The sequence below is a fragment of the Dipodomys ordii genome, unplaced genomic scaffold (assembly GCF_000151885.1).
Source record: "Dipodomys ordii isolate 6190 unplaced genomic scaffold, Dord_2.0 Scaffold95, whole genome shotgun sequence".
NCBI lineage: Eukaryota > Metazoa > Chordata > Mammalia > Rodentia > Heteromyidae > Dipodomys > Dipodomys ordii.
This window is the reverse complement of record NW_012267311.1, coordinates 2,000,348-2,012,338: the sequence shown is the minus strand read 5'-3', so window position 1 is coordinate 2,012,338 and position 11,991 is coordinate 2,000,348. Positions and strand designations below refer to the sequence as shown.

General features: G+C 39.7%; 1 protein-coding gene across 2 annotated transcripts in view; it reads left to right on the top strand.

Moving 5' to 3' along the window:
* Ddx58 (DEAD (Asp-Glu-Ala-Asp) box polypeptide 58) overlaps nucleotides 1-11,991 on the top strand; it is a 46,609-nt gene continuing 34,618 nt past the window's right edge. For both annotated transcript variants that reach the window (XM_013026655.1, XM_013026654.1), the window contains exons 1-3: nucleotides 1-243; nucleotides 8,244-8,378; nucleotides 11,217-11,398. In XM_013026655.1, the coding sequence (XP_012882109.1) occupies nucleotides 138-243; nucleotides 8,244-8,378; nucleotides 11,217-11,398 (423 nt within the window). In that variant the 5' untranslated portion in view covers nucleotides 1-137. The remainder of the gene's footprint in view (nucleotides 244-8,243; nucleotides 8,379-11,216; nucleotides 11,399-11,991) is intronic.

Genomic DNA, 11,991 nt, shown 5'->3' with positions numbered 1-11,991 from the left:
CGCCAGTAGCTCAAGTTCGAGGCCTGAGTCTGGACGGCCTCGCACGGATTTCCCGGCAAGCCCCGCCTCCCCCGACCCCCAGCCTTAAGTAAGCCCCGGAGCCGTCGGGCGGAGACGGCTCTGGGCACCCGGCCGGCATGACTGCGGAGCAGCGGCGGAACCTGTGGGCCTTCCACGACTACGTCCGGAAGACTCTGGACCCCACCTACATCCTGGCCTACATGGCCCCCTGGCTGGGGGAGGGTGAGTGTCCCCGGGCGGGCCCCTCCGAGTGCCTGCGCAGCACCCCTTCCCCTGGTCGCCCCTGCCTGGTCAGTGGAGCCGGGGGTGTGTGGCCAGTGCGCAGCCTCGGCTCCAGGAGCCCCTCAGATGTGGCCGCGGGCTCCAAGCTGGGGGAAGAAATGGTTTGTTTCATTTATTTCCACTGTGTGTGTGTGTGTGTGTGTGTGTGTGAGGGGGGTATCAGAGCCTTTGCCAAGGCACCGATGGTGCCTCACGACTGTGATTCTACCTACTCAGGAGGCTGAGATTTTAGGATTAGGGTTCAAAGCCAGCCCAGGCAGGAAAGTCTCTGATACTCTTACCTCCATTTATACCACCAAAAGAAGCCAGGAGTAGAGAGAGCTGTGGCGCAAGTAGTAGAGTGCTAGCTAGCCGAGAGAGAGAGAGAGAGAGAGAGAGAGAGAGAGAGAGAGAGAGAGAGAGAGAGAGAGAGTTCAGACCAAGAGTTCAAGCCTCAGGATTGGCACAAAAAATGAGAGCAAAAATCAGAGCCCACCTAGCATATACTTTACAGCCCAAGGCTTTGGAGGGGCCGAGAAGGGGCTGCACCGAAGGCCAGGACCGAAAATACATACAAATAATTTGTACAAAATGATGTTCGAACTACAAGTAAGCTGCTGCAAAACCTGCTGGGACTTCCAAACTCTCCCCAGACTGAACGTGTGGAGGCGTCACTACATGCGTTTCTGTGGCTGGCAGCCACTTTGTAAGTTCTGTTGAGTGGGCTTTCTGCTGGAGATGCATAAGTAGAGGCTTCCCTTGAGGAAACTGGAGGTGGCTCTTGGAAGGCGTCCAGGTGAGAGAGGGAATCTGGCAGTTCCTTTTAAGTCTCCAAGTGCCTGAATGTTCTGATTAAATTGCATCAAGAACAAGGCAGGTAATTTGGATGCTTAACTGCCTTCCAAAACCAAACTATAGTGTGTGTGTGGAGCAAGGAGTGAAAGAAGAGTATCATAAGTGGAGCTGTAGTTCAAGTGGTAGAGAGTGCTAGCTTTGAGCAGAAAAGCTCAGGGACAGTGCATAGGCTCTGAGTTCAAGACCCTCCCTCCCCCCTCCCACACACTGCTAACAAAATTTCTAGTTGTGTCCAGAGAGAAATAACATCTTAATCAGAGTAGTTCAGGCTCCTGAAGACTATAAGTTCATGTGAGATACATCTCAGAAATCCCTGGATGAAACATTAGCACACTAGTATGACTCCTATTCTTTAATGTACTCACTGTGTAAAATAAACAACTTGTGTCAGACATTACTTAAGAGTTGGAGTGTTTACTATTAGAAAGTGTCATGCTAGGAGCTAATGGATAAATAGATCATGAGCACAACAGAGTGGTCGGTGTCCTCTCGGAGAACATGTGTGCAGGCATGTAACTAAATGATGTTATCAAGAAAATGCTTTGTTGGAAACCATAGGGTACTGAGTTATGGGGCACATAGCTGGAATATCTACTTGGCCTGGAGGGCCCAGGCATTGCTTTTAAGATTTGTGGCATTTGAACTGAGTTTGAAGGTAGGAATGAGAGTCCTCTAGAAGGAGACAAGCTATTGCAGGTAGAAAGCTGATGTGAAAAGGACAAAGGTGAAAGGTGGACTGACAGGTTCCAGGATTCCAGCATTACTTCAGTGTAAATCTGACAGGTTCCAGGATTGCAGCATTACTTCAGTGTAAATCTGACAGGTTCCAGGATTCCAGCATTACTTCAGTGTAAATGTGGAGAGGAAGGTCTGGTTGGCAGAATGAGATTTAAGAGATAGGTAAAAGTGAGGAATGTGAAGTTTAGAGATGTGTCTACTAAACAAATGAGGCAAAATTGAATTTGCGTCACAGAAAAATAACATAGTCTTTTTGAAGCATGGACTGGGTAGATTCTGGATTAAGAAGAGATGGAGTAGCAGATGCAGAAATTCCAGGATAGTGAAGTGGTAGACTAGAGCCTGCTGTGTCATGGTGCGGGCCTGTAATCACCACTCTTGGAAAACAGACAGGATGAGCTCAAGTTCCACGCCAGCCTAGGCTACACAGAGAGATCCTGTCACAAACCCAAACAAAACAGCCCCAACCCCAACTGCAAACTTCTTCCCTGGAGGCAGAGAGCCTTGTTAAGAGAACAGAAATCAAGAGGGAGGTTTTCAGGGTAAGTAGGTAGTCCCTAGCTTAGGTTTATGAATGAATGAATGAATGAATGGTTTCTGAGACAGGAAGTATGGGAGGTGGGACAGATGTGCAGTAGAAGGTGAAGGTTCTGATGTGCTTTGCATGCATCCAGAAGAGATAATCATCAGATTGTTGGCTGCATTAGGGCTAGGCCTAGGGGTACGGCTGTATGGTTGAGGAAATCTTCATGTAGAGAGAGATCTTTGCTCACCCATTCAGTGGTGAGTAGAAAGAGCTTGGGACAGGAGCCTGAGAAGCCCATCAATAATGAGACAAACAGAGAGAATGGGATCTGGAGGAATTGAAAACCATGGGAGAAGAAGGAAGTGGATGGGGGTTGAATGTTGAGAACAAAGGCAACATGAGAAACAGACAACTGCAGCGAAAATGGTTGACTTTGGCATTGTAGACCTTTGAGGCCATTTGAGGGATCAGCTCCTGTTGTTTTTTAAAATTTGTGTGTGTGTGTGTGTGTGTGTGTTTTGTGGGTGAAGGTTGATAATGGGCTGAGGAAAATGAATATAGAGGATTCTTTTGAAAACATGGTTGCCAAATACCAACGGAGGCCATGCTGACTAACATGTTCACTCAAATCTAGCCATGCAGTTTGGGTACAATGAAGAAGAGAACATAAGAAAGGTAAAGAGCAATAGAAAGAAACAGCTTGTTTCTTATGAGTTTTCTGACAAGAGAATCATTTCTCTATATACACACTGGTGGGATTTTCATACTTAATTTTTTTATTATCTTTGTAGTTGTACAAAGGGTTCTTTCAGCATATCAATTTTTGAGTACAAGGCATCTTGACCAATATCATTCTTTTCATGTTTCTAGCTCATTATCCCAATTTTCATATTTCTGAGGTCAAGAAATAAGCATTCTGGAAAAACAAGGTGACTGTGCTCTTGTATAATGGAACCAGTATCAAGTTGCTCTAAACTATACAGACAACTACTCAGCATGTTCTGAGAATAATACAATCTCCCAGCTTTTGTGTTTTGCCAGCTTTTTATAAGTGTGAGCAAGAAAACATTATTGTAAATAAGTTATCTCAGATTAATTCCCTATGAAAAATACTTGAGACAGAATTGCAAGCAATTGAAAGCCCCCACAAATTAGTAATAGTTAATTAAAGTGTGGCCTTAGAATATAAGGCCTGCTAATCAGGGTCAAAACCAGACATGTAGAGTTAATTTTAAATAACGTTATAAATGTGCCAATAAAAGTAAATGCAACAGCCAAACATTGTTTTGAAGAAGTGAATTTATAGTTAAACATAAATAATGATGTTAAAGGAAAAATTTGGATTTTAAAATGTCAGCAAAGGGCTAGGGAAAGTAATGATAAATAAATGTAAAACTCCTTGCCTCAGACAAGAAGAGACTGAAAATACCATTGTACTCTTTGTTGTTGTTGTATATTGTTGTATATTGAAGTTAAGGTCCGAGTTTCTGTCCCTGAACTTATTTGCTCAAGGCTAGCACTCTACCTCTTTGAGTCACAGCTCCACTTCTGGTTTTCTGGTGGTTAATTGGAGATAAAAGTCTTACAGGGGGCTGGGAAGGTGGCTCAGTGGTAGAGCGCTTGCCTTGCATGCCTGAGGCCCTGGGTTTGATTCCTTAGCACCACATAAGCAAAAAGAAAAAAGCTGGAAGTGGCCCTGTGGCTCAAGTGGTAGAGCACTAGCTTTGAGCTGAAGAGCTGAGGGACAGTGCCCAGGCCCAGAGTTCAGGCCCTACGACTGTACCAAAAAAAAAGTATTACACACTTTCCTGCCTGGGCTGGCTTTGAACCAAACTCTCAGATCTCAGCTTCCTGAGTAACTAGGATTTCAGGAGTGAACCACTGGCACCTAGTCAGAAGTATAATTTTAGCACTAAAAAAGTATTGCAGGGATAGAAACCATTAAGATAAAAGGAATACCTAATTTACAATGAAGCTATGGTACATACAAGTCCGTGCACTACATATAAGAAAAAAAATCTGTAAATTTCAAGAAATTCAGGAATTATAATGCATTTTATTTGTATTATTAAACCAGATCATTATAATATTTAAATGATGTGGATTTAAATGACTATGTCAATTTTAAACAGTATAAACACTATATCCTACCCCTCTAATTCTCAAGGAGATTTCTGAAATATTAGATCCTATATTAGATTACAGATAAATCTTTAGTAAATTCCCAAAGCATAGCTTGTAAGTCTACTGGCTCAGTTTCCTCATCTGTGAGATAAGACTAATGATCAGATTTGGGGTTTGGGAGAGATTAAGTTACATGTACTAAATAACTGTTAACTATTAATTTATATTATGGAAATTAATCATTGACTCGGAGTTGTCAAATAATTTTAAAATAGCATATTTTTACTCTTAGCTAAAAGAGAAAGTCAAAACAGAGATACTTTTAAAGTAAGGATAGCAATCACCCACATTTTGCACACTTTACGATATAGCTAAAGCTTCTAATCAGGGAAATTTATAGCCTAAATGGATTTATTGACACTTCAAAGGAATGAAAGTAACTAATTAATTAATCTTACTCAATTATAGAAAAAACCATCAACAACTAAAATAGCAGTCAAAAATGATAAAATAGCAATAAAAAACATCAAAGAAAGGAAAAGCTAAAATAAAGAACAAAGCCAAAAAAATCTTCTCAAAATATTGAAATTCAGTCTTATTGGAATAGATGTTTAAAAATTACCTTTTCCTGTTCCAGGAAAACCACTTAGCAAATACAACATTTCCCTGAGGTGCAAAGTATCTTTACAAATCTACTTCAGAAAAAGGATGAGTAACTTCTCCAGAAGAGTAGCCAAGCAGAAAATATACTTAAAAAGGAAAAGAAATACATAGTGACCAAAGGAGGAAACAAGAAATCAGGAAAAGCAAAGACTTTGGAGTCAAAGCAGAAACTCTGAAAACATTACAGGATGGCATAGGAAAAACCCTAGGTCTCCTTAGCACAGGCCAAAATTTTCTTAATAGAGACCCAGAAACACAACAAATCAAAGAAAGGTTGGACAAATGGGACTGCATGAAATTGCAGAGCTTCTGCAAGGCAAAGGACATAGCTAGCAAGGTCAATAGAAAGCCCACGGATTGGGAGATCTTCACTAGCCATACAACAAACAAGGGTCTCATATCTAAAATATACCTGGAACTCAAAAAATTAAATCCTCAAAGAAACAACTGCCCAATAAATAAGTGGGCTAAAGACTTAAAGAGAAACTTCTCTGAAGAGGAAAGAAGGATGGCCAATAGACACATGAAGAAATGCTCAACCTCTAGAAATGCAAATCAAAACAACCTCACCCCAGTTAGAGATGGCTATAATCAAGAACTCTAAATAACAACAGATGCTGGAGGGGATGTGGACAGAAGAGAACCTTACTGCATTGTTGGTGGGAATGTAAACTTGTTCAATCACTTTGGAAAGTAGTATGGAGGTTCCTCAAAAGACACCACATAGAGCTCCCCTATGACCCAGCAATCCCACTTTTGGGCATTTACCCAAATGATCACAAACAAGACCATACTAAAGCTATCAGCACAACTATGTTTATCACAGCATTATTCACCATAGCTAAGATATGGAACCAACCCAGATACCCCTCAGTAGATGAATGGATCAAGAAAATGTGGTATGAGCCAGGCGCCGGTGGCTCACACCTGTAATCTTAGCTACTCAGGAGGCTAAGATCTGAGGATCTCAGTTCAAAGCCAGCCCAGGCAGGAAAGTCCGTGAAACTCTTATTTCCAATAAACCACCAGAAAAGTGGAAGTGGCCCTGTAGCTCAAGTGGTAGAGCACTAGCCTTGAGCTGAAGAGCTGAGGGAGGGACAGCGCGTAGGCCCAGAGTTCAAGCCCCACGACCGACAAAAAGAAAAAAAAAAAAAGAAAATGTGGTATACACACAGACACAGACACACACACAGAGACACACACAGAGAGAGAGAGAGAGACACACACACACACACACACACACACAATGGAATTCTATGCCTCTATCAGAAAGAATGACATTGCCCCATTTGTTAGGAAATGGAAAGACTTGGAAAAAATTATATTAAGTGAAGTAAGCCAGGCCCAAAGAAACATGGTTTCTTTCCCATGGTTTCCCTTATTTGCAATAACTAGTATATGTCTGAAACAAGCAGACACAGTCAGATAAGTTGATGTTAGGTGAAATGAATCCCAAGATAAAGGCTCAAATGTTTTTTCTTTCTTGCTATTGTTTCTAGCACATTTATAAGATATTTCTTTGTTGCTTTGTATCGGTATAACCCCTGCTTTCACTGTATTTGATGTTGGTATAATTTGTGGAGGGGAAGGGACAAAACAAACCGTTTAAATAGGGATACAGGTAGACCTATTGCAACAATGAGATGTACAAGATGTTATGTTGAAAAACGAACTTTACAACTTTGGGGCATGGAGGGGGCGGAATATGGAATGGGATAGTAAGGGGAAACAAAGGAGAAGGCAATAATGCTTGATAAGATATGTACTCATTACCTTGCTCATGTAATTGTAACCCCTCTATACGGTATTTTTCACAATAAAAAAAAAGAAATCATGAAAAGCAAAGAAATTTGGTTGGTCTGTGTTTGTTTTATTTTGCAAAGATAAAGTTTGTGCAAGTGCAATGTCTAGAGGGAAATGGTCACTAATACTTTTTGTATTTGTCAGTAATGGAGCCTGAACTCAGTCCTCAGCACTGTCCTTTAGCATTTTCAGTCAAGGCTAGAGATTTAATACTTGAGCCACCTCAACTTCTGTTTTTTGTTTTTCTGGTTAGAGATAAGAATCTCATAGAATTTTCTTCCTAGGCTGGCTTTGAATCACAACAGTCAGATCTCAGCCTCCCGAGTAGCAGGTGTGAACCACTGGTGCCCAGCACTGATACATTTTTCATAGATGATAAATAGTTAAGCTCCTCTGAAAGGCTCTTCTAAAGTATGTATCAGCATAAATATGTGTACACAGTTTAATGCATAAATTATGCTTGTGACAGGAAAAGTTGGTAAAGCAGGTATAGCTGTCTCTGTTTTAAACACACATAGTAGTTCCGTATTACTAAGGAATAGATTAAATACATTTATGTGATCTCAAGTTATACAGCCAGTAGATGTTGATGTGGATCTATATGTGTTTATGGGGAACAACATCTATGATACATTAATGAATGAAAGGGGAAAGATTTGAAGGATTGTTTTTTTAAGTACATATTTATATAGAATTAGATACCCAGAAAGATATTACTATGTACGATAGATTTTAAGGATTTTTTTGGTGTGATTTAAGGATTAAAAAAAAAAGACTTCTTCATGTACATGTACAAGTGTTTTTCACTGATAGTTTTTTTTAAAAACTATTATTTTGTGTATGTATGTGTGTGTTTGTGTTTCCTTTTTTGGTACTGAAGATCAAGCCCAGGATGTTGCCTTTGCTCAACAAACATTTTGTCACTGAGCTGCATCCCAGCCTCGATACTGACCTTTTATAACCAGTGCTACTGTGACTTCTCCCTTGTTGGGGGGAGACTTTTTCATAGAGTGGGCCCTCAGACTTGCACACCAAGTGAGCAGGTCCTGTAGACGATGGGCAGGGCGTGTGGCTAAAGAATGGGCATGGTCACTTGGGCAGAGCATCTGCTGCTCTCCTGAAGTTTCTGCCAACGCAGTACTTGTTACAGCTCCCATTCCATTTGGAATGCCTGACGCCCCTTTTCTGGCTTTTATTCCATTGACTAGTACAGTTCTGTAGTCCCATGAGTTATTTGTGTTTTTGTTTGTAGATCAGATGCAGTATATTCAGGCTCAGAAAGACAGTAAAGGCCCGATGGAGGCTGCCTCACTTTTTCTCGAGTTCCTGTTGAACCTCAAGGAAGAAGGCTGGTTTCGTGGATTTTTGGATGCTCTATTCCAAGCAGGTTAGTTCCTGCTCACAAATCAACGTTTATTGCTTTGCTATGGTAGACTACTAGAGATGGAAAAAACCTACTAATTTTGAAGTATTCACATATAGCTCCTCTTAGTCTCAAGTAGAAATCTAGAGAAATTACGATAACCAGTGGAAAAGGTGAACAAGATTGTGGAATGTTGAATCAGTATACAAAACCTAGTTGTATTTCTAGCCTATGCAGACAAACAGAAAAATGTAATCTAAAACACCATTTATTTATTTATTTAGTGCTGGTCGTGGAGCTTGAATTCAGGGCCTGAATGCTATCCTTGAGCTTTTATGCTCAAAACTAGCCACAACTCCACTTTTGGCTTTTATGGTGATGGATTGGAGATAAAAATCTCATGGGGGCTGGGAGTGTGGCATAGTGGTAGAGTGCTTGCCTAGCATGCATGAATCCCTGGATCAATTCCTTAGTACCGCATAAAAGAAAAAGCTGGAAGTAGCACTGTGATTCAAGTGGTAGAATGCTAACCTTGAGTAGTACCCAGGCCCTGAGTTCAAGCCCCAGGAGTGGTTAAAATAAAAATAAAAATCTCATGTACTTTTCTTTCTTGGGCTTTCCTTTTTTTCCCTTCAGATCTTAGGCCTCCTGAGTAGTTAGGATTACAAACATGAGCACCAGCACCTGGTTTGAAATACTGTTTATAACAGTACAAAGAAAATGAAATATACTTGCGAATCTTAAGTCTAAAAAATGTGCACAGTGTGAATGGAGAAAATGATAAAATGTTAGTGAGAAATAATAAAGAAATCCTCAGTAGAGAGACACACTTGTGCACATGGGTAGGAAAAGCTGGTATTATACAAATATTGATTTTCCTTACATTGTTCTCTATATTTAGTACAATTGTATTAAAATTCTATATGCCTTCTCAATGAGATTGACAATCTGGTTCTAAAATGTTTATGGAAGAATTATAACCTTGCAATTGCCACAATACCCCAAGGACCTGAACATAAAACAAAGCTATAAAACTCTTACATAAGTAGAAAAAAAGCCTACCATGACTTTAGACTTGGCAGTGAGTTCTTAGGTATGATGCCAGAGTCATAAACAATAAAAGCAAAAGTGCAATGGAATATTATTTTAGCTTAAGAAAATAAAAAATCTTATCATAAGATACAACATACATGAACCTAGGACAATTACATTAATTAAAATAACAATCTCAGTAAAGCAGATATCATGCATGATTCTGTATGAACAATTTAATTTGATCAGATTTGTAGAAACAGAAAAAGGTAGCTTTCAGAAGGTTGGGGAACAGGGAAAAGGAGTTACTGTTTATAGGTGTAGAGTTCCAGTTTTACAAGACTTATAAGTTCTAGGGCTCTGTTTCACAACAATGAATTTATTTAACATTTGGTAGTCCATCTAAAAATGGTTAGGATGATAAATTTCATGTTATGTTTTATTTTATTTTATTCCTCCAAACAGAGTTTTTTTTTTAAATTGTATATAGAAAATTCTATAGCCAAGGTAACCTGGACCCAATTGTTTACCTTTTGCCTACCTAATCAAACTAAATCACTTGCTATTACATAAATACTCATTTTGGTTTGTATTGTCATAGCATTTCTTCTTGCTGAAAATGCTTTTTTCCTTACTGCATCTGTATTATCTTTGGACACAAACATGCTTCAAAACATGATCCTTTCTTTTTTTTGTCCATTTTTTATTGTAATAATACTGTACAGAGGGGTTACAGTTAAAAAGATGATCCTTTCTTAGCTAGGCACCAGTGGCTCATACCTGTACTTACTCCTAGCTACTCAGGAAGCCAAGGTCTGAGCATTGCAGTTTGAAGCCAGCCTTAGCAGGAAAGTCTGTAACACTCTAATAAACTACCAAAAAGAAGCGAGAAGTGGAGCTGTGGCTCAAGTGGTAGAGAGCTGGCCTTGAGCATGAAAAAGCTCAAGTCCCAGTACCAGCACCAAAAAAAGAAAAACATGATCTTACTGACATCTTGAGAGGTTTTTTTTTTTGGGGGGGGGGTCCAGTCATGGGCCTGAACTCTGGGCCTGGGCACTGTCTCTCAGCTCTTCAGCTCAAGGCTAGAGCTCTACCACTTGAGCCACAGCGCCACTTCTGGCTTTTTGCTCTTTGCTTATGTGGTGCTGAGGAATCAAACCCAGGGCCTCAAGCATGCAAGAAAAGTGCTCTACCACTGAGCCACCTTCCCAGCCTCACGACTGTAATCCTAGCTACTCAGGAAGCTGATATCTGAGGATCACAGTTCAAAGCCAGCCTGGGAAGGAAAGTCCATGAGACTCTTTATCTCCAATAAACCATTCAGAAAACCGGAAGTGGCGCTGTGGCTCAAGTGGTAGAGAGCTCACCTTGAGCTGAAGAGCTAAGGGACAGCGCCCAGGCCCAGAGTTCAAGCCCCATGACTGACAAAAACAAAAACACATAAACTTCAATTATAATGAAACATGTTGTGAAAATTGTATGCACATACGGCTGAACTGTCACCATTAGAGACAGTGGTATTTTCTGAAAACAGATGCATTATATACCATTATCTGTTTCTGATTATATTTCTCGTACTTTGTTTTGAATGTAAAGATCCGTATACAGGTATCAATCTGAGATTCTTTTAACAGAATCCCAGGGATTTCTCATCTCAGCCATTTCTGCTCACAGAAGCTTCTTTATGTTTTCTTTGGTTATACACACACAAATATATATGTACAGACACATATATACATATGTCTATATCTATCAAGCGTGATTTCTGTGATATTGATGTCTAAGCATTTCTTCTTTAGTCTCATAAACATCCGTTTTCTTTCTGCTCAGGTTATTCTGGACTTTATGAAGCCATTGAAACTTGGGATTTCCAAAAAATTGAAAAGTTAGAGGAGCATAGATCTCTTTTAAGACGTTTACAACCAGAATTTAAAGACAGAATTATTCCAACAGATATCCTCTCTGATATGTCAGAATGTTTAATTAGTCAGGAATGTGAAGAAATTAAACAGGTAAGTTTTCATAAAACACTAAATTTAGGACAATGATTAGAATATGAGAAATGTCTTCTGTTTTCTCTACTGTTTTGGACCTCTACTGTTTTTAATAAAAAGCATTTATATCTTATCCATTATTTTCATGTAAATTATAGTAATTTTTGTTAGTTTTTCAAGTTTAATCTATTTTCAGTTAAAGTTACTGCCTTGCCTTTATGAGTTAAGATTTTACTCAAACTTAACTAAAATCAAACAATCAGCAAATGAAAAGAAAAAAGCAAATAAACTAGAGTTAAGCTTTTAACTCTCACAGGTAAATTTTGCTAAAATCCTAGCTCACCCACTTACTAAAGTGATGTGATCCAGGACAATTCACTTAATTTCTCTCTCTCTCTCTCTCTCTCTCTCTCTGCTTTTTTCCTTCTTTCCATTTCCTTCCTTCCTTCCTTCCCTTACTTACTTTTCTTTCCTTCCTTCCTTCCTTCCCTCCCTCCCTCCCTCCCTTTCCTTTCTTTCCTTCCTTCCTTCCTTCCTTCCTTCCTTTCTTTCTTTCTTTCTTTCTTTCTTTCTTTCTTTCTTTCTTTCTTTCTTTCTTTCTTTCTTTCTTT